Raw genomic sequence first — 27,651 nt, 5'->3', positions numbered from 1 at the left:
TGGACCTGGGTGTGTTGTGTAGCCCTGTATGTTTGTGTTGCTTCTAGGAGTTGTGTGTGCCTCTGTAAAGCCGGTCTAGGTTGCACATATCCTTGTGGATGTGTCACTCCCCTCTGAGCTGAGTGTTGCCTGAATGTTACGTCACACATCAGACGCTGCTTCTGCAGTGTTTCCCTGCAACACTACCTAGACAATCCTCACAAGCCCGTCCCAACATAGTTCCTCTCAGCGCCCCATAATGACGACAGTCATTTGGGAAATGAGGAAGGTGGGAGTGCGGGAAGGAGGGCGGGCAAGGCCTGAAGGTCAATCGGTCACTCTGAGCCTGCGGGCTTCCTGTGCCTGTCGGGAACCGCCACCGCCCTCGCCACCCCTCCGGGAAAACCATCTCTACGCTGTGGGGCAGCAGTCTACACAGCAGAGGGAGGGCACGGCCGGCCCCATGTGCATCCTGTACTGTGTGGGGCTGGGGTCGCCCAAATCAGCTCCCTCTCTCCCGCCCAGGATCAGGGAGACTTGACATATCCCTGTACCTGAATGTGTGAGCAAATGAGTGTGTGTGTGTGTGTGTGTGTGTGTGCATGCATGCACACACCCAAGTGTTGTGTGTATGCTTAGGAGGGATGTGGGTGTCTCTAGCTGTGTGTATGCCTCTCCGTTTGTACATATGGCAAGGCAGGTTGTGTGCATGTCCCTAGATACTCTTTTTGTGTGCCCAGGAGTGTGGTGTGGGTCTCCGTGTGATGGGTCTCGGTGGCTCTGTGAATACCTAGAAGTGTGTGTACCTCTGTATGTGATGTGGGTCCTTCTGTTTGTTGTGAGTTTGCCTAGGAGTGTTGCGTATGTGTCTGTGAGTGTCGACTACGTGTCCAGTTCTGTTGTGTGTGCCTGTCCAAGTTGTGTGTGCCTTTGCGTTCTGTGGCTGTGCCTTGAGGGTTGTCTCTGTATTGCATGGGTAATCCTTCATGTTGTGTGTGTCCCTCTAACTGTTGTGTGGATTTGGGTGATGGGAAGAGGGCTGTGTATGTGTCTGCGCCCAAAAGAGTTGTGTGTGCTGCTGGGCAAGGAGGCTGGCCTGGAGCGCCGGCCCCCGCCCCGCACTCTGAGCGCTGGGCTGAATGACTGGGTGCTGGTGCAGCTGGAGAGCAACGTGGGCTCTGGAGCCTGTGTTGGTTGCAGGTCTCTCCGTCTCATGGGTCTCAACCTGCGTGGGCATCTCTGGGTTTGTTCGTGTAGATCTGAGTTCTAGGGGTTTGTGTGTGTGTCTCTAGGTTGTGTATGCACGTGGACAAGGCTAACGTGCAAGGCCTGGCTGAAGGGTCCAGTTGCTACATGCTCACCACCACAGCCCCAGGCATGCACTCACTTTTCTATCATCCAGTCACTGTATAAACAAACTTTCCCTTTTCCGGAAAAGGCTCCCACCCTTATCCAAGCAGAGGCAGAAAGTCTAGAACTTGGAGGTGGTGGAGGGGGGGCCAGACAGACAGGGCTCTGGGTTTGATTTTGAGTTAGGAGGCGCTGTGTGACCCCCAGCTGCTGTATGCCTGTCTCTGACCTGCCTCTTCTGTGAAATGGCTCCTAATGTGGCTCCCACTGGATGGGCTCCCCTCAGCACCACCCCAGCCCTGGCCATCAGTCGTCCTGCCCTGACCATGCTCTGCCTTTCCATCCTACCAGCTCAGCAGCACAACATACCCCGTGGTTGTGAAGATGGGGCATGCACACTCCGGGATGGGCAAGGTGAGTCCCCAAGTGGGGGGTGTCCATGTGTGTTTGTAAATGGTGTACACTCCTGGCATTGTGCACATGTATGTAGATGTATATTGTATATTCAATGCACATGGGTAATTTTGATTGTGTCCTGTGGTGTTTTTATCTATTTGTATCCTTTCCCTCACATTCTTAGATTTTGTTGGCCCAATTTTGTATCATGCACTCAGCCAAGTTTATGTGTCCTGTTATTTTGTTAGTGTGTATAGCATTCTATCTGTGTATATGCATGCCTCTGTGTTGAACACACACTATGTAATCTTTTACATTCAAGGGTCTTGTGGTACTGTATGCTTTCTATACATCTGATTTTGTCTCGTGTACGTAGAAAGCAGACTTGTAATTTTTATGTTGGAGTGTGTCCATGCTTCTCTGTTTGATATTGTGTGTACAACTGATTTTGTGTCTGTATGCATATATTGTATATACACACAATTTTCACACAGCTTTATTAAGATATACTTCACATGCCATAAAACATACTCACATAAGGTAGACAATTCAGTAGTGTTTATTATGTTCACAGAGTTGTATGCACCCAACTTTGTGTCTATGTGTACATGTAACAACCAGGAGGCCCAGAATTATGCATGTGTGAGCGCCTTGGTGTGCCCACCAAATTTTTCTGTACTCAGCTCACCTGTGCCATTTGTGTGCATGCCCCTGCTTGAGGCAGCCCCACTGCCCACTGCTGTGCTACCCTGCCCAGGCCCTGATCCCCACCCCACTCCCATAGGTCAAGGTGGACAACCAGCATGACTTCCAGGATATCGCAAGTGTCGTGGCACTGACCAAGACATACGCCACTGCCGAGCCCTTCATTGATGCCAAATATGATGTGCGCATCCAGAAGATCGGGCAGAACTACAAGGCCTACATGTGAGTGGAGAGACCGAGGCCCGAGCAGGGGCCCCTGCCCTGCCCTGCGTGGCCCAGGTCCCCTTGAGTCTCTGTCCTCTCTCCTTTTGCCCGCCAGGAGGACATCAGTGTCAGGAAACTGGAAGACCAACACCGGTTCTGCAATGCTCGAGCAGATTGCCATGTCTGACAGGTGGCTGGCCCAAACTCGGCGGGGAGGGGACGTGAGGATGGGGAGCGTGGCTGCCCGGTAAGGCACTGACAGGCTCCTTGCCCTATGTCTTGGCAGGTACAAGCTATGGGTGGATACGTGCTCAGAGATTTTTGGGGGACTGGACATCTGTGCCGTGGAAGCGCTGCATGGCAAGGACGGAAGGGATCACATCATTGAGGTGGGAGCACCCAGAGATTGGTAAGAGGAATAAAGGGAGGAGCAGGTGCACGGCAGAGGACTCCGTGGCCCAGAAGGTCCTCAGCAAATGGCAAAATGTGTAATAAACTGTAAAGTGCCTTGTGAGCTGGGACACGCTGGCAAATGGAAAAATACTTAGTAAACTCTAACCTGCTTTGTGAACTTGGACACCCTTAGTGAATAGCAAAATACTCGTTGAACTATAAAGTGCTCTGTGAACTGAGCCCATTTGGTGAATGGCAGAGCACTTAATAACCTTTAAAGTGTTCTGTGAACTGAGAGGCCCTTGGCAAACAGTAAAGCACTTTGTAAACTATACTTTGTAAAGAGTACTGGCTGATACTAAAGCATTCTGTAACCTGTAACGTACCTTATAAATTAGGATGTGCTTGGTGAACAGCAAGGTGCTTTATAAAACTATAAAAAAGGAGCTCTGTAAACTGGGAAGTCCTTGTTATTGAAGCAAAACACTTTCAAAATTCTAAAGTTCTTTGTAAACAGCTGTGCCCCTGATAAACAGTAAAGCAATTTGTAAACTGTGAAATGCCTTGAAAATTCGGAGTGCTTGGTAAACACTAATGCTTTATATGAGGTAAAGCATTTTGTAATCAATGGTGCGCTCTGCAGAGCACTTTCTAAACTCTAAACATACCATATATTTCACAGTCCTTTGTAAAGGGCAAGGAGCTTTGTAAACTGTAAAGTACCATGTCAACTACAAAGTTCTTTGTAAAGAACAGAGCACCTAGCAAACTATAAAGCAGGGATTAGCAAACACTGTCTGTCAAGGGCCAGACTGTGTATTTTAGGCTTTGCCGCCAAATGGTATCATTGAAGTGATTCAACTCTGCAAAAGCAGCCACAGACAATATGTTAAAAAAATAATGCGCTGTGTTCCGATAAAACTGTATAGACATTGAAATTGAAATTTCATGTAATTTTCATGTCATGAAATCTTTCTTTGATTCAAAAATATATATACAACCCATCCTTAGCTTGGGGCCATACAAAAACAGGTGCTGGGCCAGATTTGGCCCATGGGTCCTAATTTGATGACTCCGTACCTTGCAGATCAGCCTACGCACTGCGCCTCAGTGCCTCTCAAACTGAAGCTCATTTCCGTGGCAGCCACCATTCTTTCTGCCAACTTAAAGTACTTTGTCACTGTCACCCTCACATGCACCTCCTACTTCTCTCCTCACTGGGTCCCTTTTCCTCCCCAAGGTTGTGGGCTCCTCCATGCCACTCATCGGTGACCACCAGGATGAAGACAAGCAGCTCATCGTGGAGCTCGTGGTCAACAAGATGGCTCAGGCCCTGCCCCGGCAGCGGGATGCCTCCCCTGGCAGGGGCTCCCACAGCCAGGTCAGCTAGGGGTGGGCATGCCAGCCTTCGGTCATGCTGTGTCACAGAGCACATCAGCAGGCTAAGGGTGTCGCCATTATGTGTGGTGGCAATGACCAATTGTTTTAAAAATTGATAAATAGCTGCTACCCTGACTTCCCCCGAATGCTTCCCGACCCCTACCCTGGGAAGGAGTCCCCACCCAACAACCTGACATCCCCTCAGCTCAACCACAAACACAGGCAATACCCAGCACACAGGGAACCCGTGTTATTCTGATTGGCTGATGCTCCCCTGGCTGGTAACTATTTTTAACCTCTCCTGCTCCACTCCTCTACCGCAGACGTTGTCCCCAGGGGCCCTGCCCTTGGGCCGCCAGGCCTCCCAGCAGCCTGTGGGGCCCCCTGCTCAGCAACGACCCCCACCACAGGGTAAGTGAGGGGCCAAATTCCTGGGCCCCTACCATCCTGCAGCCCTCCACCCAACTTGCTGGCTTTCACATGTGTACTCTCTCTCTGTCCCTCAGGTGGCCCTCCACAGCCAGGCCCAGGCCCCCAACGCCAGGGACCCCCGTTGCAGCAGCGCCCACCCCCGCAGGGCCAGCAGCACCTTTCCGGCCTTGGACCCCCAGCTGGCAGCCCCCTGCCCCAGCGCCTACCGAGTCCCACATCAGCGGCCCAGCAGCCTGTGTCCCAGGCCCCACCGCTGACCCAGGGTCAAGGCCGCCAATCACGGCCGGTGGCAGGAGGACCCGGGGCACCTCCAGCAGCCCGCCCACCTGCCTCCCCATCTCCCCAGCGACAGGCGGGCCCCCCACAGGCTACCCGTCAGACATCTGTCTCTGGTCAGGCTCCACCAAAGGCCTCAGGGGCTCCACCGGGTGGTCAGCAGCGCCAGGGCCCACCCCAGAAACCACCAGGCCCTTCTGGCCCTACCCGCCAAGCCAGCCAGGCAGGTCCCATGCCCCGCACTGGGCCACCCACCACACAGCAGCCGCGGCCCAGTGGCCCGGGTCCCGCTGGACGCCCCACCAAGCCACAGCTGGCCCAGAAACCTAGCCAGGACGTGCCGCAACCTGCCACCGCTGCTGCCGGGGGACCCCCGCACCCCCAGCTCAAGTAAGGGGACCCCCACAGCAGCCCTTGCCTTGCTGCTCCCAAAACATGCTCCTGCACCAGGAGGGCAGCCCCAGCTCCCAAGCTCCTCAGACCCAGATCCTATCCAGGGGTCCTGAGAGCTCTCTCTCCAGTCTGGGCCAGACCCCTCCAGTCCAGAGAGGCTCCTGCCTTCCATCCCAGGTCCTTTTCCCTCCATCGCAGAGATGCAGCACCAGAATCCCAAAGAAAACCCCTTTCAGTTCAGGCTTCCTAATAGGTCCTGGGAGAGTCCCCTCCCCAGCCCCTCTGGACCCACCGCAAGCACCTTGCTGACCCTCCTTCCGTAGGGCCCAGCCCACTAAGTCCTCCTCCCATCTCACAGCCTTTGCTGCCAGACTCATCCTCTTCCTGCCCAGCCTGACTCCTCCCAGCCAATGCCCCAGACTGCCCCAACCCACCCCACCTCCGGCCCAAATCACAGTCCTCTCATGTCACTTCACACCCTTCCCAGTTGTCCGCATACTTTTCTTCCAATCTAGGCTACTTTCTGCTCCATCCCCAAATTCCTTCTGGTCCATTTCAGTCTCCTCCCAAATCATCCCACCACCCCCTCTGCCTCTTGAGGTCCATTCCTCATCTGCCCCCACCTTAGCTCAAGTCCTCACTGCCCCACCTCACTGCTCCCTGTGGATTTCCCCCACCCCGCCTGTCCTTGCTGGAAACCCCCCACTCCCTCCTGGACTCCTCACCCTTAGCTTGGAAACTGCCCTGCCCCTCTTCACCTTTATATCAAACTTCTCCCAGTCGGAGCCTAGATTTGAGGAGAAAATTCAGCCCAGGTCTCTTCTCATGAATCCCAGACTTCAACTTGGATCCAAGTCCTCCCAGCCTGCCCAGGGCTCCCTGACTACGTCTGAGAATCCATCAGGGTCCAGGCCCATGCTGAGGGGGTGGGAGGGTCGCAGGCACCGCCCCAGGACCACAGGGGCAGGGCTGGGGCCGGGCCTGGGGTAACGTTGTGTTTCTCTCCCCCTCCTCCCTTCCTCTCCCCCCCCCTCCTCCCACGCCTCCACCTTGTCTCTCTCTAGCAAATCCCAGTCTCTGACCAATGCCTTCAACCTTCCAGAGCCAGCCCCGCCCAGGCCCAGCCTTAGCCAGGACGAGGTGAAAGCTGAGACCATCCGCAGCCTGAGGAAGTCTTTCGCCAGCCTCTTCTCCGACTGACACCCCACCCTGAGAACCCCCAAATCCCTGGGCAACCCCTCTCTGGGCCCAGAATCCATTTCTCACTTTTGGAATCTCCAACTGTCCTGGTTCACCAAGATCCCTCTTCTGCTCAGAACGCCCAAGTCCCTCAAGAAACCTCACTCCTGGTCCTAAACCCAGTTCTCACGTTTGGAATTCCCAAGACCTCTGGAAGCCCACTCCCGGTCACCTCAAGACCTACTTCTCAGTTTCAGAACCTCCAAATTCCTAAAGACCTCCACCCCTGGTCCCCCAGAGTACGTTTTCCTTCCCAGAAGCTCCCAAACACCAGGCAACCCATTCTGGCCCCAACACCACTGTGTCCCCTCCTGGAGCCTCCCCTCCTGGAGCCCTGAAATTCCCGGAAAACCCTACTCCTGGTCCCAGATCTCTCAAGCACACTTTGTTCCCCATCAGAATTTCCCAAATCCTTAAGAAAGCCCTACCTTTGAGCCCCCTTCCATGGATCTCCTATTTCTGGAGACCCACCTCCTCAAATGCCACCGCCCAGCCCCACAAGGATTTCCTTTCACCTGCCCCCAACCCTATTCAACACATTGAGAGCTCCTCCCACTGCTAAGATCCCTCAGTTCCCCAGGGACCCCTGCCCCACTTTCCTGCCTCCGACAGCTGTCCTTAAATATGCAAACTCTACCCATCCTCCCAGAATCCTTTGCACACGGAAGGCCAGTGGTCCCCCACTTCCCCACCTTTGCCGTGATGTCTGTGTCTGTGACTGACGTGGCCTCCTCTTGTGCCGTGCTTGGCATATGTGGTCCTCGTTCATCGTGCCGCCTGTGGTGATGCGTGCAGTGGCGCTGTTTGTGTGGTCCGCAACTCCCCCTAACCTCCACTCCTCGCCTGGACTCATCCCAACCCCTCAGCGGCTCTGAACCCCACGAGAAGAGTCGGGAAGCAAAATAAACAAGCAAAGGCCCAGCAGAATTCTGTGCTTCTTGGTGAAGAAAGGAGGGAGTCCTTGAATGGCGGGGGAAACACAGGGGACCCCCAAATCCACATGGGGTGCTGGGGACCCCAAAATCCAGTGGAAGGCACATCAGGCACAAATTCCAAAGAGGTTCTGAGTGGAATCCCTGCCACAAATCCCAGCCATTGGAGATGGAGGAGCTCCCAAATTTAGAAGTATCCCCAAAACCAAGAGGAAACCAAACTATGGAGGAGGCAGGGGTTTCAGTCTTTGGGGGTCCCCCAATTCCAGAAGAACTGGAAAAGCACATGGAGACACCCTCATCTCCCAGGGCAGGGATGGGGGATCCTGAGGCAGTATCAGGGCAGACAGAACATTGATTGGTTGGTGGGCAGGGCTCCTTGGCGTGGCAGGCTGAGATTGGCTCCCTGGTGGCTGGGGGCGGGGCCTAAGGCACAAGGCGGGCTGCGCTGAGTAGGCAGGCGGGTAACTCATCAGCCTGGGTGCGGTGCAAGGAGGGTTCGGAGGCACTCCGCTCAATCTTGGGGAGTGACCGCTGCAGCAGCTCAATCGTGGCCAGGATCTGGGGGCAGGTGCGCATGAGGAGGGGTGTCCAGAGCCACACAAGTGCCCCAACACCACCAGACCCCATTCTTACAGAGAAGCATACACACACATTGCACACCTCTGAGCCCTGAGCACACATGGTTCACACTCACACCTGGGAGTCTTCCTCCTTCTCAGAGTCTCCTCCCCAAGGTGTCTAGCCCTGCTACCCGGCCTACCTGGGGGAAGAGGGGCCGCTCCTCCCGCTGGAACTTGAGGCAGTCAGACAGCAGGCGCCGCATGGCCTTGGGGCAGTTGCTGGAGATTTTGCTGAGGTCCGGAGACAGATAGCCACGGCCCACCATAAAGATAATCTGGGGGTGGGGCACAGGAATGGCTGATCCGGGCTGTAACGCCCAGGGGAATTTGGGGTCTCCAGGGACTTGTGAGGCTCCTTTTGGGGAACTGGGGCATTCTGGGTATTGAGGCTCTGAGGATTGTGGTATCTTGTGAAGCCAAGGATTCTGGGTCTCTGAGGCCTTGGAAGGATTCTCTGCTTGCAGAACACTGGGATTTAAGCTCTGGGCAAGTCAGGGATTGTAGCTGTCTGGGGCCCAGAGGATTATGGATCCACAGATTTCTAGGGGGCTTAGGGACCTGGAAAGTACTGAGTCAGGGGGAAATGTGAACTTCTGGGTCTGGAGGGAGCTAAAGGATTCCAGCCCTCAGGAGCTTGTATTGCTGTGGGGCTCTAGGGCCTGAGGACTATGGGTGCACGTAGCCTGTAGGACTATTGGTATCTGGAGCCTGGAGGATCCAGTGTTTCTGAGGGCCTGGGAAATTCCAGGCCTTGAACCTGGAGAACTGAGAGAGTCTGGGCCCTAGAATATTGTGGGTCCCAGGGCCCCGAAGACTGCCGGACACCCAAGGCCTGAATGATTGTGGGTATCTGTGAGTATTCCAGAAGTACAAAGGGATTCTGTTTCTGGGAGAAATGGGATTCTGGGATTTGGGGATTTGCAGGATTTTGAGTACCTGGGCCAAAGGACTGGCAGTTATCTAGGGGTCCAGAGGGCTTCTGGGTATTTGGGGGCCTAAAGGGATTCTGGGTATAGGGGATTCTGGAGATTCCAGACTTTGAGGACCCAGAGAATTGTGGATGTGGGGGAAGGAGAGGATTCTGGGTATGGGAGACCCAGAAGATTCTGGGAGTTCAAAATTTGGGGTTTGTGGAAGAAGTGTGGCATTTTTGGTCTGTGCAAAGGGGATCTGCGGTTTGGTGGCTAAGGGACTCTCTTAGCCTGGGAAATTGCGGATAAGGTGTGGGGCTCACCTGGTCACGGCTGCCAATGTGGCTATAAGGCAGGGAGCCGGTCATGAGCTCATACAGCACGACCCCATAGGCGTAGACATCTGACTGGAAGCTGTAGGGGTTCGGGTCCTGCATACGGATCACCTCAGCCGCCTTCGATAGGCCAGACCAGGCAGGGGGACCATGGAGGTCAGCAAGTGGCCGGCCCATAGTCCTAGATCCCACTAGCCACACTGGATACAACTCAGAGCCCCCCCGAGGTGACACGTGAGCAGTCCAGACATCCACACCTGGCATCGGCATCCCCATCCCCACTTGGCCCCCCACATCCCAGCCCTGCAGCCCACATCCCTATATACTCCCAGTCCAGCCCCGGGCCCAGCCTGGCCCGACTCACCATCCACAGCACAGAGCCTGATGGCTGCTCCAAGGGCTGAGCCCCGCTCCACCGTGTCTTCACCGTGGCCAGGCCAAAGTCACCGATCTTCACTGTGAGTCCCTCGTGTAAAAAGATGTCCACCGAGGTCAAGGGCCACTACAGAGACTCCCAATAGCCACGCCTCTCACTCTGACCGGGAGGCTGTCATTTACGCCTCCACACCAGGCATGCCTCTGACCCTGACCAGAAGGCCCCCAATGTCACACAAACCCGCCACAACCTTGACTTGAGTGGGGAGGTCCTATGAGTGCCCCCTACACTTGGCCCTGGTCACTCCCTACCAGGAAGTCCCTCTCAGGGCACCCATACCTGCCATGCCTGTGACTGATCAGAAACTGTAATGCCCTCCACAAGGTCACCCCTCAGACTCTCACCAGAGTTCCCAAGGACAGCACCTGAACAAGCCACATCTCTGACTCCTGACCAAGAGACCTCCATTACAGGCTCCCCACGAGCCCCAGCTCTGCCACCTGGCAAAGGCCATGTGACACATGTCCCTCCCTGTTCACTCCCAGAAGCACCCCCCCCACACACAGAGCCATCCATCTAAGTCTTCACCCCACCCCAGTCCTTAGACGGGAACAGGTAGATACTGTTCGACTTGAGATCTCGGTGGATGATGTTCTTGGCATGGAGGTAGCTGTGGGGGTGGAAGCAGGTGCAAATTGGCTGGGTGCTACCTCATCTCCCTCCCCAGGTGCCCCAGCCCCCTCCCTCGTCCCTGGGCTGGGAGGCTCACTCCATGCCCTGGGCCGTCTGCCGGGCCACATCTATGAGCTGGACCATGTCGAAACGTGTGTCGGCAACATGGAGGTGGTGGTAGAGGCTGGAGCCCTCACACCACTGTGTGATGATGGCAAACCCAGGCCGGGTCATGAAGCCCATGAACAGCAAGATGTTGACGTGACGTGTCTTCCTGTAGGCAGGGAGGGCGGTATCAGGGCAGGGGTGTGGGTATGGTGGAAGCAGCAACTGTCACTCACTTTCTGAACATCAGGAATGACACTGCGCAATGCTGACTTCTGTCGTCATGTCCACCCTATCTTTCAGGAGGCTCAAGGCCAGACTATGGCCAGAGTCAATGAATTTGTGCAATGTGTTTGCTGGGCTGACTTGGTGAGGAGGCGTCTGTCCTGAGCTGCCTCATCCGAGTGTCCCAGCAAGAGCAGGACGGATGCATTAGCGCCCCCACACCTCTGCAGTCCAGTAGCACCTTAACCATCAACACCCGCCACACCTGGCCCTGACCAGGACCTGGGCCTGTGACCATTTTACAGACGAGAAGGTGGAATACCAACCTTCTTCACGGTATAGCATCACAATATTGATAAATGCCAGGTAAAAATATCAGTGGTGTGTGATTATATCCTGTTAATCACCATGAGAGGCTCAGAGGTAAAGAGCTTGGGGTTTGGACTCAAGTTAGCGCCTATGTTCCAATCCTGGCTTCACCAGGTACTCACTGTGCAACCTCAGGAGGACGCTTAACCTCACTGTGCCTCATTTTCCTCAACTGTAAAACTGTGGCAGTTATATTAGCTACCTTATGGACGTGTTGGGAGGAGAGAGCAGATAATCTGTAAGGAACTTAGAGCAGCACTGAACACAAGTAAACCCTCTGAAAATTTCACTGTCCTTGTTGTTAGTGCTCCTGGGTACCTGGCTCCCTGTCATGTATGAATAGATCTGCCCTAATTTAGAAGAACCGTCATTCCTTAAAGAAGTATTGACTCCAATTATAGTAACACAAATGCAAATACAGTTGACCCTTGAACAACACGGGTTTCAACTGCACTGGTCCACTTATACACGGATTTTTTTCAATAAATACCTATATTGTTTTCAGTCTGAGGTTGGGGTCCGTGCATGCAGAGCTCCAATGGCATGCACTGATCTACGCTATTTTATATAAGGGACTTGAGCATCTGTGGATTTTGCTATCTGGGGGGGTCCTGGAACTAAGTTTTAGGGGAGTCAAAAGTTATACATGGATTTTCGACTGCGTGGGGAGGTTGGCACCCCTAATCCCTGCAATTATTCAAGGGTCAACTGTACCATCAATGACGCCCTGCCATTTTGTCACGTCAGAGCAGATAATACGGCACATGAGCATTCTTCATAGCAGTCAGATTATGGTTAAAATTGTAATAAAATGCAAATTACCAACATGTTTAAATCATTGCTATTTCACAGAGAGAAAAGAAAAGTTTTCTTCCTGTGGCATCCATTATGAAGATAAATGTTAAAATAGCATGAGGAATGATGATAATATCAACTCTGCAACGTAACTGTGCCCATTTGTCAGAGGGGAAAGCCCATGCTAGCAACCTTAGGAGTGGCAGTAACTAGAGTGGCAAAAAGGGAACACCAGGCTTTCTCAGTGCAAATGAATTAATATAGTGTTAATGCTATATTGAGTAACTATAACCATGAATTAAATAATGATTAAATAATGGTTATGATTACAGTTAATACAGGTGACCTCTGAACAATACAGGGGTTAGGGGCACTGACCCCCACACACACACGCAGTTGAAAATCCACACATAACTTCTGATTCCCCAAAAACTTAACTACTCATAGCCTACTATAGACCAGAAGTCTTAATGAAATGATGACACAAACAGTTGACCAACACATATTTGTACGTTATATGTATTATATACTATGTTCTTACAATAAAGTAAGCTAGAGAAAAGAAAATGTTAAGAAAATCATAAGGAAGAAAAAAATATGTTTACAGTATTTGTTGGGAAAAACATCCATGTATAAGTGGACACATGAAGTTCAAACCCATTGTTGGTCAAGGGTCAACTGTAACACTGTTCTTTAAATGATGGCAGTTTTATAATAAATGACAAGACTGTAACAATAAACATAATACAAATGATGCAGTACAAGCAGAGGGGAAGGAAGGATGCAAGCCTTCCTGGCGATGCAGTTCACTAGCATGATGCTACTAATGTAAGTGCAAGCAAGTGACAGTCATGGGGTCGTACGGCCATACCCATTGCACAGCAGGCCAACGAGAAGACCCACGTTTTGGCGGCAGAGCCACTAATTAATATCAGTATTAACCCAAACACAAACAGTAACATCATCAGAGGTCCTCTAAATATACCCATTTCCCAGAGGGGAAAGGGATGCCCTTGATAACCAACTTACGCTTACGGTTATCACACGACACAAACATGGGTGATGTGCAGAAGCTCCCCGAACACAGCCTTTCCCCGGAGGTGCCAAGGCCGTACCTGCTGCCCTCGCCCCCCTCCACATACATGGGCAATCTCACCTGAGCACCTGCATCTCGTTCTTGAAGGCCTGGGCCTGCTCAGCTGTGGGTTGGGCCACCTTGAGCACCTTCACAGCCACATCGCCATGCCACCGCCCGCGAAACACGGTGCCAAACGAGCCCGTCCCGATCCTCTTCAGCAGCTGCACCTCACTGGGTGGTACCTCCCAGTAATAGCCCGAGTCCCGGTACCCCAGATTCTTCTGTGGGCCATATGGGCGGCATCTCAGGGGCCTGCCCACTCCCCGTATCACTCAGCCTGTGGTGCCCCCCACAGGTTCTCCCTGGAGCTTACCACTTTCTTCTTGTCATCAGCCACGGACTTCCGCTCCCGCTGTTCTGACGGGGATTTGGAATGTGGGGACTTCCTACCCGAGGACACACTGGCTGGACTGGGGCTCCCCCGGGGGGCTCCATCACCACCACCTCTACTGCCAGCAGCTGTGATTGTGGAGAGAATGTCAGTGGACGCAAGTGCAGTGGGGAGGGGGCGCTCAGGATGCAGGCAGTGGGGGCTCACCGTCAGTGTTGAAACTCTGGGTACTGAGCTGGAAGAAGAGGGACAGAGTCAGACAGAGGACGCTGAGGCCAACAGGAAAGGTTCTCCCCTCTGCCCAGTGGTCCCCCGACATTGCCCCCCTTGACACCAACCTGGATGAGGCTAGAGTCCATGGGGGCCGTGGTGCTGACCATATGGACATTGGGGGTGGACGTGGAGCGGATGCGCTGGAGGGGGGCATTAGCCGGGGTAGAGAAGGGGAAGTGCTCAGCGTCACGGTGCTGGGTGCAGGAGCTGCCAGGGGAAAGGCTGTGGAATCACTGTCAAATGAACAGAAGCAGCCACACCACCCTCGCCCCGTCCTAAACATGTGTTTAGCTCACAGAGTATATATCCCGTCATTACTATTATTCATCTGTTCTAGAAACATTTATTGAGTGCCTGCCGTGTGACAGATACATGCTAGGTAGTGGAAATAAAACTGGGGGCAAAAGAAATAAAGGTTCTTGCCCTCATGTGGCAGAATTCCAGAAGGGAGAGAGAGAAACTAAAAAAACAAAATATTTAATCTGTCTGATCGATTCGATAAAGAAAAAAATAAACCAAAATGAGGAGACAGAAAGTGTCAATATGATGTCAGGAAAGGCTTCTTTCTCTAAGGAGGTGTGACATTTGAGCAAAGACCTAAAGAAGGGACAGTGAGCCACACAGTGGGAGAAAGAGTAATATATATCATACTTTATAACAATATGTACTATTCAAATATATTATGTACTATATAATGTATAACATATGCTCTATTTAAAATAGCAATGTTTCAAAATATACGTATTATAATGTTATATGTTATACATACATGTTCTACATATATATAATGTTACAAAAACTTTTTTTTTTAAGGAGGGCACAGCTCACAGTGGCCCATGTGGGGATCGAACCAGCAACCTTGGTGTTATTAGCACCACGCTCTAACTGAGCTAACCGGCCACCCACAAAAACATTTCTTAATGTTCCCTTCCACTATTCTGAAATTCATATTTAACTAATTCAATTACACCCCCAATTGAATATAACATAATACCCTAACTTTACTATTTTATATATTATATAAAAATATATGATGCTCTACATTATATAAAAATATTATAAATATAACACGATACATTAATATATAATATACCGTACAAGTATAAACATTATAAAATATATAATACAGACATAGAAAACACATGTTTTATAAACTTATGATATATTAGAGCAATAATCTTTTTTAATATAGAAATACTATATAGTCTTATAATACTTAACATAAAGGAGAAATAAAAGGGAATTTATGATAAAATATATATATTTCAAAATGGGAAGGCCTGATCATGATTATACTGGAAGAATTAATAAAGTAGTTAGATGCTTTGATATACATATACATACATACATATATATTTATAATTAATAAGGAAAACCTTTATACTCTGTATCAGATCTTGTTCTAAGCACCTGACATGTCTTAACTCACTTAAGTCTCACCAGAACCCTATGTGGCAAAAAGTAACATTATCCCCTCTTTACAGATGAGAAAACTGAGGGCCAGAGAGATTAGGTGACTTGCCCAAGGTCCCACAGCTCCATGCCCCTACTCATACTTGCAGGTGTTCAACAAATGTTTGTCAAGTAAATGAATGAATAAAGAATGGCTTGTGGTCTACAGGGGCCTCCAGATCTCTCTCCCGGCAGCAGCTCTTCAGCTGAGGTATCCTTACCTGGGACCCTGGGGGGTAAGCGGCTCATTCAGGGGGCGGTTCAAGAGAGTCTCGTGCTGTCTGGAGCCTCCGGACAAATCCTGGACACTGTGGTAGAACCTTGAGGACATTAAGGGTATAGAGCAGGGGATAAGGGTCAGCTCTCTGTAAGAACCTTGTGGCTGGGCATCTGTCCTCCCCATCCCCCCATCCACCCCAGGCCAGGCTCACTGTCGGCGGTTGGTACTCATGTCTACACAGACTGTGGGGACCTTGGAGGAACAATGCTGGTGGAACTTGTAGCCACAGGTTTGGCAGCGGAAGCCATGGAACAGAAACTTAAGGCAGAAGTCACAGAACGCCAGGCTGAAGAACGTCTTCCGTACCTGCTGCCACAAAGCAGGGAAGGTTGAGGCCTGGTCAAGGACCCTCCCCACACACCCAGGGTCTGCACCCACTATCCACCCTGCACTCACAAAATTGTGCATGGTTAGTGGGACGTCTTCAAGGACCTCCACAATGAGCTCCTCGCCATCCAGGGGGGCAATGGCAGTGTCCCAGGAAGTGACTGTCTTTCGCCTGCAGGAGGTATGAAAGGAGTGAGTGGGAGGGTGGACAGGGCCTCGGGGAGGCAGGGAACCCCTAAAAGTACCTCCAAGTCTGCATCCACGGAGCAATATCTGCCATGTTTCATTCCCATCACGGCAACCCTAGAACTAGTTACTATCCTTACCCCCATTTTACAGATAAGGAAGCTAAGGCTCAGAAGGATAAAGTGACTTGCCCAAAGCCACAAGGGACTATGAGTAGCAGGACAGTGTGAAGAGGCCATGCTCTCAACCACAAGGTGAGAAGCAAATGAGATGGTGAATAAACAACTAAATTTCCGAAGTGCTAAGGAAGCCCCTGAAAAAACAGCCAATGAGGCAGTAAAACAACAAATACACAGCAATGTGTGAAGTGAATAAAAAAATTAAGGAACCTCAGAACAGAAGAATAAATGGAAGGTCAGCAAGGCCCAACTCAGCAGACAGATAATGGGAAAATGGAGGTAGGACAGAGCCAACAAATTGATGAAAAAGTGAAAGAACAAAAGAGATGAACTCTGGGAGGAGGTGATGGAGCAGGGTGAAGACTTGGGGGTCAAAGAGAGAGTGAGATGTTGACCTTACAGGCCAATGAACTAATGAAGTAATGAAACAAAAGCTGGATGGACTCACGAATTCACTGAACTAAGGCAAGACTAACGGAGACTCCACAACAGAGTGAAGGAGTCGGATGACGCTGAGGAGGGGCTGGGAGGCTGGGCACCCAGTGGGCAGAGGGCGAGGTGTATGCCACACTTACCCCTTGATGAGCCGGTAGACCACGCAGCAATCCTGATTGAGACCCCGCACCTTCAGGGCCTTGTCTAAAGAGTCGTAGACACTCATGCCATCCCGGACAGTCACCTGTGCAGATGTGGGAGATCAGTGCCCAACAGGGGCCCCAACTAACTCTCCCACCCCTCGGCCAAAGCCTCCTCCCAGCCCTAGTTACCCTTTTGACCCACGATTTACAACTGGGTCCATCCACACCCCTACCACGTTTGCTCCCTTCAGACTCACTACTGTGCGTTGCTTGTTGGGCAGGTACACTTTGACAGTGCCCACTGCCCGGGACGGCTCAGCCCCGTTGGCAGGGGGGCCCCGTGGTGGCTCCATGGAGCCTAGGACTTTGTCAAGACGGGCTGAGGCGGGGCTGGGCAGGTGCCATGGGTCTCCTAGAAGACAGAGGAGGAATTCAGAGGTCCAGTAATGATAGTCTGGAAGCACAGTGGCAGGGAACAAAAAGAATTTCAACCTCCAGGCTCCACGTCACCCCCCGTAGCCTAATTTCCACACAGCAGCCCAAGGGAGCCTGTTAACACTTTGAAGCCGATCCAGTTCCTCTGCTCAGCCCAGCCAAGATCTCGGATTCACTGCATGGGGCCAGGTGGGGGTGGGACGACACAACGAGAGACAGCACACACTGTCCTGGAGGGAACAGGAGTACACAAGTCTGTGCTGGGGGCTAATGGGGAAGTCAGCACACGGTGCACTGGGGCGTGTCAGGTACATAATGGACACAAACAGTGTCCCAGCTTTTCAATGGAGAAGGGGGTTACCAGATACTGTGCTGAGGGAGGAGTCACAGACAGAGTGAAGGGGAACGAATGAAAGATCATCAGCTATTGCCCTTAGTTTGGGGAAAATGGGAAATTGTACCAAAGAGTGTTCTTAAGGGTACTGTGGGCATCCCTAAGCCCTGGCCTGCCATAATGATGGCAGGCTCACAACCACTGTTAGATGGCTAATGGGAGTCACCAGACTGTGACGGGAGATCACAAAGCTCAGCCAACATTATGCTGAAGGAAGATGTAATAGAGGTCACTAGAAACTGTAATGGGGAGAAGAATGGATAAGGTGGTCACCGGACACTGTCATGGGGAAAAGGAGGGTAAAGGTGAATCATTAGTCATTGTTGAGGTGAGATGAATGGAGGTAAAGCAGGGAGGCTCCAAAATTCTCGCTGACAACTAAGGGGTGACAGACATATTTCTAGTGATAATGGAAGGAGGCTGGTGAGAGTTAAGGAGGAGTAAGGGGGTAATTCTCAAACATTCTCCTAGTGGCTCAGACACTGATCCAGAAGAAGCATGCAAGTAGTGAGCCGCGTCCCCATGCATTCCCCGTTGTTGGTAAAGAAGGGTCATCAGATACCTTAAGAAGGTTTACAGGGGATCTGGGAACAACACACCACAGCCCAGGCCCCATTCAGCCCTGTCCCGCCTACCGAGTGCCTTCCAACTCTGCGCAGGCGTGCTACCACACGCGGCGGGCGAAACCATCCCCCGCAGCCTTGCACCCCTATTCCTGTCTACCCACCACTACCCCCCGCTGTCGATGATGGTCTCGCCCCGGGTCAAACCACTCCTCCGGTTCCGGGCAGGGGGCGCCGGGGCCCAGGCGCAGCCACCCTGGAGCTAGGCTTTCGGTCCCGGCTCCTTGCCCATGCCCGGCGGTCGCTCCAGAAACCTAACCCTGCGGGGCCCGCCCTCACCTGTCAAGCTGCAACGGCCGCAGCCGCCTCCATCTTGGGCCTGTCTTCTTGTTTCCTCATAGAGTCCGCCTCCACCGCTCCTCGGACTTCCGCCATTGGCTCCACAGGACTCAGCCCTCTATCCTTATTGGATCAGGGTCACGCCTATCAAGGCAGGATAGGCGGAATGTGGGTCTTGTTCCGGATTAGGAGGGGCTGCCTGAAACGTCAGGGTCTCGGGCAAATTCGCACGTCCTGAATCGCGCAGGCGCAGTCAAGAGACCTGCGTGCCAGGGGCTTTAACCCAATCGTACCGTGGCAGAATAAAGCGGGGCTTTTTTCGGTCAGTTGAGTCTGACTTTAGGGCTTCCTGAATCTGGGCGGAGAATCCTTAAATGCCCCTTTTTGTTCCAGTGACCCGGAGGCCTAAGTAGCCGTTTGGGAGTTTCCTGGGTCTCCGTTTTACCGTCTTTGAAATGGGCTGGAATCAGACCAAATATCACCAACGTTTACTAATTCTGAAAGACTGAAGTCCTAGCCTTAGATAACAGCGGGTCTCTAGTGTGGCCGGCCTGGGGGTCTGGCCCTAGGAAGAGCGGCCTGCTGTTCTGAGAGCTCTCCTTTAGGATAGGAATGGGGTTGATAAGGATTTTGTAAGGCTAGTCATAGATGGCCAGGTGAAGAGGGGAGGGAAGTGTGGACCTGGAATGGGGCACAAGTGCAGGAAAATGTGTGGAGGAATTGAGGGGTAAATACAATTTTTTAAAAGATGACTTTTACCTGGTGTCAAAAGTGAAAGAGACTTTCCACCCTCCCTTTTCTTAGAGCATTTCCTTTAGGAAACTTGTAAATTTTTTTGTCCCCTCGAGATGTATGTAAATCTTTTTACAAGCTAAGTAGGCTTCCTGCCAGTTTTACAACCCAAGGATGTTGTTCTTAGGGGCCTTGGAGTCATCTCTTTGAAATGTAAACATCGACAAAGATAGCGCCCCGTCTCTGTCAGGTAGGAATTTGACCTAGGCGTCTGGCGCCAAGTTGTTAGCTGCTTGTCAAAGAGATAGGTGTTTTATTTTTTATTTTGGGTAAAGACAGATGGCTTCCCCAGTTACCAGGTGAATTTGAGATGAACTGTGTAGCAAAAGGTACTGTCAAGTTCTCTTACTTAAGGACAAGTTATTGTCTTTCTTGAGAACATGTATATAATGGCTTGTATCTCCCCAGCCATGTAAAGGATGAGGTTTTACTGTCCTTGCAATCTCTTTAGCGAATTGCTTGTGATGCACATTGCAGTCTGGTTTAACACTTTTTGATAATATAGTGCTATCTCGGTTTTCTAATGTAATCCGTTCCGGAAGACCCTTCGAGTTATGAAACGTTCGAAAACAGCCGACAGCTAGGCGTCGGGATCCTGCACTCAGAGGAAGCCGCGTGATATGTTTGACGTGTTCGAAAACCGAAGCATTTACTTCCGGGGTTACAGCATTTGTAAACCGAAATGTTCGTCAACGGAGACGTTCGAAAACCGAGGTACTACTGTATAACTATTTAATTCTTTTCTACCTCTGTGGGGAGGATTCACCGGTTCGCACGAGATTTCACTATTAATTTTTTGAACAGCCTGTTGTTTGAAGTGACTCCATTCTCCTGTTTGGAGCCTCAGCATCCCTCTGATGAAGTGGGAAGGATCAGAGAAAGGTCATTAGGTGAGGGGGTCTCAGCATACTTCAACTTGTATTTATTAAGTGCTTTCTCTGTCTATAAGAGACAAAAGTTCTGCTTACTAGGCTGTCATATAACCTCTATTTCCCATCGTTTCTTTTCTATTGGGAATCTTCACCATTCAATGGCTAAAATGAAAAAGACTGAGGATAAATACCACACATTTATGAGAATATGGAGCAATAGGAACTTTCATGCATTGCCATTGGGAGTGTAGAATGGTACAACCACTTTGGAAACAGTTTGGCATCTTCATATAAAGTTAGACATACACATACCATGCAATCTTGCAGTCTCATTTTTCAGTATTTACTCCAGAGAAATGAAAACATGTCCCATGGCGTGCTCGTAAATGTTTAACAACCAGCTATCCAAGAAAAAAGCTCTAATTTGTAGTGTTTGCCAACTAAGACATAAACACTCCCACCATGGCTTATTTCAAGCTACTAATATGACACCACTGAACCAGAGTTGAGATTTGCAAAATTGGCTCTGGTGAGCCAGCCACAGCATGCTACTGCAATGTACCCACACAAAAATTTGTACTCCAATATTCATATTAGCTTTATTCATAATAGAAAAACAAAACAAAACTGCAAACAGACCAGGTGTCCGGCAACAAAAGAATTGACAAAGAAACACAAAAATGGGATCCTGGAATACTACTGTTAACCTAAAATTAGAAGGCCAGAGTGAGAGGCAACGAGCATTTATTTGAGATCCAAAGAAGAGCTATTTGGAAAGCACTGATTCAGGCAGAAACCCAAATAGTGTTCCCATTAGGAGGCAAGGCAAGAAGTATTTATGAGAAAGCTATGGGGAACAATTACATCAATAGAAGGAAGGCGGTTCTGTAAGTGGGGATAAGCTAACAGTGATGCTAATGCTAAAGAATGTTTTGAACTTTTCAGTCCATTAGTCATATTATCTGCTTTCTTGTTATCTTTGCAAACAGTTTTTTGGGGATTCCATGCTGCTTTAGGTCCAGTCCAAAGGTTATTTTGCCCAGTTTATGCATCCCATAGGTTTCAGGCGTTAGATGTGCAAGGCAGTTCCTCTGGGATAGCAGCTCTGACTCCATTTTAAAGTGGCTCCATTTATATTATTTTTCACACAACTCAGCAATGAAAGGCAACAATCTATCTTACAGACATAAGATCGAGTGAAAGAAGCCAGACACAAAAGAGAAATACTATATTATTCCATCTGTATGAACATCTAAGCCAGGCAAAATTAATCTATAGTGAAGGAACACAGAGTAGTTGTCTTGCAGGAGAATAACTGAGAAGGGCATGAAGGAACTTTTGGAGGTGACTGGACAGTTCAGTATGCATTTATCAAAATTCATCAAACTCTGTATTGAAAATGGGTACATTTTATTGTATGTAAAATATACCTCAGTTTAAAAGAGCATGGCAAAAAAAGGGGCTTCAAACATAATTTTAAACATGTTGAATTCTTACAAATTCTTAGTGATTTTTTTTTTATTCTCTTTTCTGATTCGAAGCCCTAGAGCCGGCATCCCCATCTCCCAGTGGAGCAGCCCTGGCACCACATGGGGTCAGAAACAACTCCTGTTGGAGCTCAGTGAGGGGCTCCAAAACGCTCTCCAAAAGGAAGAATAATGTCGGGGGTGAGGAGTGCGTTTTAAATTTCATTTCATTTGAATATTATTTAATTTATTTTAGAACTTTAATTTCTAGGCCGTATTTGAAGACAGACTTCTGGCTCCGTTGCACAACGTTTACAAAAAGGTAAGCAAAATTCGACATGCTGTGCCAGAAAGGAGGGATGGAGGGTGGAAGAGGGTCATGGCTCACTCAAGGGCAAAGCTTTCTCCTTCAAGGACTCACTCCAAACCCATCCCAACTGGCACTACTTCAGCCAAGTACTTCACAGGTACTTAACAAGTCATGAAGGCCTTTAAAGTGATGTGGGTTTTTATCATCATCATCATCACCACATTAAAAACCATCAAGCGCACCATATATTAAAACAAAAGTTAAAACCTGAACTAGCTGATTATGGTTTTTCTGACACTCCCCTCGAAATTATCCACCTAGAAATTTTAAAAGATTTTAAAATGGTTGTTGGTTTTTATAATTGTTGATTTTCAATTCTTTGAAACATGTCTGAAAAACATACAAAATCTGAAGTGTTCACCAACCACTGTTGTAACCCTACCCATTTCACAGTTGAGCGAATTGAGGTTCAGGCTGCCCTAACCGGAAGGACAGAGGAGAGAGAACTCCAGCAATTCAAGTTTGGTAAAAAGTGTTTGAACAAGGGTGTAGGCCAGGGGCACGCCCCTCTGTAAGGAATCTTGGATCCATCCCAGCAGTCCAGCGTGCCTGAGGCTCTCCTCTAAACCAGCCACTCCCATTTCCCAACTTCACCACCCTCGCCCGCCCTGCCGCCGCCTGGAGAACGCCACATCCGAGAGCCCATCGCACAGCCTCCCGCTCAGATAGCTACCCGTGTCGGGAGAGATGACCCCGCACAGACCGAGACAAAACTCAGTGCCTCACGCCCAACTGAGCTGCCCCAACTATCCGCTCCGCTAAGCCCCCGCTGCTGTTTAGAGTGAGACACTCAATGCTCCAGGCCCCCGACAGGCAGCGAGGTCACCCAATAGCGATGCAGTGGGGGGCGGGCTTTGGGATGCCACGGGCATTGATAGGCTCTACTTCACCCTAGCATTTAGAACGAGAAGAGACTGGACTTTGAGACTCCGAGGAGCCACTGGCAGACCAATAGCTACGCAGAGGACGTGGGCTTTGGGCCGTCCCAGCCAATGGGAGTAATTGTCCATCTAAAGCAGAGTATGGAAGTTTCCACTTTTGAATTTTCCTTGAAGAGATTTTTAATACACAATCCTGGGGAGTCAAAATGTGGGAAATTTACAAGTGAACCTAAACATTCCTTTTAACAGTCATTATTAAAAAGTCTTTCCTAACAAAATGCATTGAGCAGTAATTTGAATTTGTGATCACTGCGATCCAAATTGGTGAAAGTCACACTATTAAACCAACAGACACGGTTCTTTTGTTTTCGATTAATTTTTTTAACAGTTCATTATATGATATATATGGTATTTCCATGTGTTCATAAAATTAAACAAGTGTGCAGGTTTGTATATTTTCAATTTCCAAACCCAGTGATCAAATGAATAGAAAAAAAATAATTGTCAGTTACCTCTCAATAAAGGGAGGGGAGAAAAACTAATAATTAAACCAAATAACAGTCCTGTAATTTTTTTATTAAAGATTTACTCTGATGAGGAAATTATTTGGTGAGTATGATTATTTCTTATAAATAAAACAAGGCTCAAGTATGAAAATATTTAATAGTCAAGCAAAAGGATCAATATAAACCTACAAACTGAACAGTGAAACCCCCTTTGAGATGCAATGGTCAGTGAAAAACACCACTGGTCCTCCCAGGTAGCCCCTTTGGTAGGGATAATAATCTGATATGGTCCTTGGTAATTTTTAAGTTTTTAATTAATTAATTAAACTGACAGCATTTACCCAAAGGAAGTAATTCTGAAATGTCTACTTTTGGTTTTTATCAGAAATGCATTTGGTACACATTTTCTCAGAGTTAACATATTTATTCCAAGCACATATGGACTGATCCACAGTCCCATCACAGGTGGGAAAAAAAAGTTTAATATCTGTTGGCTTACCTCACACATATTTGATAAATCTCTATTCAATTTATAAAACCACTGTAAATGAGATGTCAGACAAATGTACTCCAAGTAAATTTTCATTATTTCTGGATAAATGACCCACATGTGATCTTTACTTTATATCAGTCTTGACACAATGCACATGTTATATATAATCCTTTGTATATATAAAATAATTCCTTACATATAAAATAATTCCTTATAGTTTTTTTTCACTTTATATATGTTTATTTGTATTTTTAAAAAGCATAATGGGCTCCTCCTCTGTGCCAGGCACTGCCAAGAGATTAAAAAAAGACATGGTCTCTACCCTCAGGGGTTCCTGATCTAATGAGGACTTCAGCCACAGGGAGAAAATTTCTATCTAACAGGCTCTGCTGAAGGGACATTGGATGCTGTGGATCCCTCAAAAGTCTTCCCCTAGGAGGGAGCATTTGCGCAGTCCTGAGTCTACAGCTGCATTGGCGGGTGGGGGTGTCTCTGGCCAGTGGGTACAGATTCTGTTCAGGAGTAAAGTCGCCACCTCTAGCCATGGCACCTGGGACTCAGGGGAAGAGAGGACAGGCCTGAGTCAAGTGGCCTTGGGATGGAGGAACCGCAAGGGGTCAGGCCTAGGAGGCAGGGGAGCATGCATCATTGCCCCTTATCCTCCCCATGGACGCCAGGGCTTCTACTCCCAGGGTGGGGGTGAAACTGGTATCCCAATGTGCTCAGCCAAGGGTCAGGGGTACTCCCAAAAGACAAGCTGGAACCTGGGCCTCCTCACAAGGAGACAGGCTTGAATGACTGTCATTGGGCACATAAAAACCTTGGGCATTGTGTCAGGTCCTGATGGTGGATGTAGTAGCCCTGCCAGTATGCCTGGGGCCAGGCTCCTTGGCAGTTCAGCTCCAATCTCCCCAATTCCAGTTTAGGGTGAGCATGCCAGGCAACTCAGAGTCCCTCTTGCAGGCTCAGGGCAGCATAGCTCCGCGGCGGGACACCCCTTCCACCCTGGGCTGGGGAACGATGCAGAAAGTTCGAGGGAGAGAGGTCCCGCTCTTGTCCGCCCCCCTTTCCATCCTCCCCCCCCCCATCTCCACCAGTATGATCCTGCACCTCGTGGCGCCGTCCCGTTGCTGGGCTCCATCTTTAACCCTCTGACTAATTCCTTATAGTTTTTGTTCCATGTAGATGTTGTGTACCATCATGTGGTATGAGAAAATCAATTCTGAAGTTACCCAGAATGCCTCAGGACTTGACCACTGTCTAGAGTGTGTGAGTATCCCTATGTCCTGCTATGTAACTGTATGACCTTGGATGAGTTGTTTCCCCTCTCTGTGTCTCTGTTTCCCTATCGTTAACATTTTTAAAAAGTACTTCCATCATAGGCTTGTTGTAAGATTCTGTGAACTAATCTATATCAAACTTTACACAATGCCTGATACACAGTGAGTACATGATAATTTTTAGCTGTTTCTGTTATCACTATCATCACCATTAATATTATTAAAGTATCAAAGCAAAGATCTATGTCCCTTGGCAGAACTCGGCTGATCCAAGTTCAAGGATGCTGCCCAGATTACAAGTGATCAGATTACAAGTGATTAAACATCCCTGGTAGAATCCAGTATGAAGGCTAGTTTCATTTCAGAAGGCTCAGTCCCAGCGTTGACAGATGTTTTAGCAATTCTGGCAACCTGCACATACCCAGCTCAGCCAGTCCTGTCTTTGAGGAGGTCTGCTCCTTTCCTTCACTTCCTTCCCGCTCCCTCACCCTCCCTTTAGAAAGTACCCTTTAGAAGGTTTATGAAGTTCCCTTTTATCCTAATTTTCTGGGAATTCTTTTTTTTTTTTAATCAAGAATGAATGTCACATTTGTTTTTGTTTTTTTTAGATTTTTTATTGGGGAAGAGGAACAGGACTTTATTGGGGAACAGTGTGTACTTCTGGGACTTTTTTTTTTCCAAGTCAAGTTGTCCTTTCAATCTTAGCTGTGGAGTGTGCAGCTCAGCTCCAGGTCCAGTTGCCTGTTGCTAGTTGCAGGGGGCACAGCCCACCATCCCTTGCAGGAGTGGAGGAGTCCAACCCGCAACCTTGTGGTTGAGAGCCCCTGCTCCAACCAACTGAGGCATCTGGCCACCCAGGAGCTGAGCCGCAGCTCAGTTGGCCCATGTGGGAATCAAATCAGCAGCCCTGTTGCCCAGAGCACGCGCTCTAACCAACTGAGCTACCCATCCACCCCTGAATGTCAGATTTTGTGAAATGTTTTTCTGCATCTATTTAGATGCTCATATGGTTTTCTTTTTTAGTTTGTTATTGTGGTCATTGTGATGAATTACACTGATTGATTAACAAATGTTAAACCAATTCTGCATCCCTAGGATAAAACCCACTTGGTATAAGGAATTATAATGTATAATATAAAATATTTTTTAAATATGTTATGGAATTCGATTTGCCAAAATTTTGTTTAGAATTTCGCATCTTTGTTTCTGAGGGATATTGGTCTGTCGTTTTCTTTTCTGGTAATGTCGTTGTCTGATTTTGGTATAAGGGTAACACTGGCCCCATAGGATGAGTTGAGAGGTATTTCCACCTCTCCAATTTTGGCAGAAAATTTGTGTAGACGTTATTATTTCCTCCTTAATATTTGGTAGATTCACCAGTGAAGTCACCTGGGCCTGGAGTTTTCTCTGTAAGAACATTTTAAACTACAATTTCAATTTCTTTGGTAGATATAGGGCTACTCAGGTTATCTTCTGGAGTGAGCCTTGGTTGAATTTGCCAATTTCATCCAAACTGTTAAATGTATTGCCATAAAGTAGTTAATAATGTACCCTTATTATCATTTTTAATATCTGAAGAACCTGTCATGTCACCCCTTTCATTCCTGATTTTGGTAAGTGGTGCTTTTTTTCCTCATCAGTGTGACTAGAGGTTTATCAATTTTATTGCTCTCAAAACAGCTTTTGGTTTCATTGGTTTTCTCAATTGTTTTTCAGTTTTCTGTTTCATTGAGCTCTACTTTGATCTTTATTAACTCCTTCCTTCTGCTTACTTTAGGCTTAATTTGCTCCTCGTTTTCTAGTTGCCTAATGGAGAGGCTGAGATCATTATTTGAGATCTTTCTTCTTTCCTAATATAGGTCTATTTCTTAAACATTACTTTAGCAGCAGCCCACAAATTCTGATATGTTATATGTGTGTTTAGATTTTTAAAATTTCCTTTTGATTTCTTCTTTGATCCATGGGTTACTTAGAAGTGTGTTATTTAGTTTCCAAATATTTGGTGATTATCCAAGGATCTTGCTGTTACTGGTTTCTGCCTGCTGGATCTGTCCATTTCTGAGAGAAGGGGTGTTGAAGTCTCCAACTATGATAGTGGATTCATCTGTTATTGATTTCTAACTCGATTTCATTTTGGTCAGTGCACATACTTTGTATGACTTTAATCCTTAATAAATTTATTGAGATTCTTTTATGGTACAAACTATGGTCTATATTGATATATGTTCCATGTGTACTTGGGAAGAACATATTCTGCTATTGTTGGGTGGACTGTTCTATAAATATCAGTCAGGTCAGATTGATTTGTAGTGTTGTTAAAAACTGAATTGTGGGGTGGCCAGTTAGCTCAGTTGGTTAGAACATGGGCTGATAACACCAAGGTTGCTGGTTCAATCCCCACATGGGCCACTGTGAGTTGCACCCTC

The 27,651-nt window shown here is 48.8% G+C and overlaps 2 protein-coding genes and 1 long non-coding RNA gene across 7 annotated transcripts in view; 2 read left to right on the top strand and 1 right to left on the bottom strand.

The window, feature by feature from the left end:
* SYN1 (synapsin I) overlaps window positions 1-7,674 on the top strand; it is a 54,498-nt gene extending 46,824 nt beyond the window's left edge. The window contains exons 6-13 of one of the 2 annotated variants that reach the window (XM_019716710.3): window positions 1,681-1,743; window positions 2,510-2,652; window positions 2,750-2,824; window positions 2,921-3,023; window positions 4,268-4,408; window positions 4,731-4,818; window positions 4,914-5,505; window positions 6,573-7,674. In XM_019716710.3, coding sequence (XP_019572269.1) covers window positions 1,681-1,743; window positions 2,510-2,652; window positions 2,750-2,824; window positions 2,921-3,023; window positions 4,268-4,408; window positions 4,731-4,818; window positions 4,914-5,505; window positions 6,573-6,708 — 1,341 coding nt within the window. In that variant the 3' untranslated portion in view covers window positions 6,709-7,674. The remainder of the gene's footprint in view (window positions 1-1,680; window positions 1,744-2,509; window positions 2,653-2,749; window positions 2,825-2,920; window positions 3,024-4,267; window positions 4,409-4,730; window positions 4,819-4,913; window positions 5,506-6,572) is intronic. The other variant, XM_019716711.3, reaches the window with a different exon arrangement.
* On the bottom strand, window positions 7,665-18,701 carry ARAF (A-Raf proto-oncogene, serine/threonine kinase). Of its 3 annotated transcripts, none has more exons than XM_074324015.2 (16): window positions 18,566-18,701; window positions 17,092-17,246; window positions 16,832-16,935; window positions 15,961-16,063; window positions 15,716-15,870; window positions 15,506-15,604; window positions 13,898-14,054; window positions 13,767-13,794; window positions 13,542-13,687; window positions 13,247-13,449; window positions 10,694-10,870; window positions 10,548-10,594; window positions 9,913-10,031; window positions 9,537-9,668; window positions 8,443-8,577; window positions 7,665-8,240 (listed from the first exon to the last, which is right to left on the bottom strand). In XM_074324015.2, exons 2-16 carry the CDS (start codon window positions 17,185-17,187, stop codon window positions 8,106-8,108), a joined length of 1,836 nt encoding a protein of 611 aa, XP_074180116.1. In that variant the 5' UTR covers window positions 17,188-17,246; window positions 18,566-18,701; the 3' UTR covers window positions 7,665-8,105. The 3 variants fall into 3 exon arrangements, with proteins under 3 accessions (XP_074180116.1, XP_019572273.1, XP_088651013.1); XM_019716714.3 differs by having other exon boundaries at window positions 13,898-14,039; XM_088794887.1 differs by lacking the exon at window positions 18,566-18,701 and adding an exon at window positions 18,226-18,247.
* Window positions 18,702-18,783: 82 nt separating this feature from the next.
* Window positions 18,784-25,112, top strand: LOC141569709 (uncharacterized). 2 transcript variants are annotated; one of them, XR_012493471.2, is made up of 4 exons: window positions 18,784-18,887; window positions 19,900-20,071; window positions 21,771-22,017; window positions 22,459-25,111. It is a non-coding gene; the product is annotated as an uncharacterized LOC141569709 (long non-coding RNA). The 2 variants fall into 2 exon arrangements; XR_012493472.2 differs by lacking the exon at window positions 18,784-18,887 and adding an exon at window positions 18,894-19,547 and having other exon boundaries at window positions 22,459-25,112.
* The last annotated feature ends 2,539 nt before the right edge of the window (window positions 25,113-27,651 follow it).

The sequence above is a fragment of the Rhinolophus sinicus genome, chromosome 18 (genome assembly GCF_057876585.1).
Source record: "Rhinolophus sinicus isolate RSI-liver-muscle chromosome 18, RSI-T2T, whole genome shotgun sequence".
In the NCBI taxonomy this organism is placed as follows: Eukaryota; Metazoa; Chordata; class Mammalia; order Chiroptera; family Rhinolophidae; genus Rhinolophus; species Rhinolophus sinicus.
This window is presented reverse-complemented; position numbering and strand designations above follow the sequence as displayed.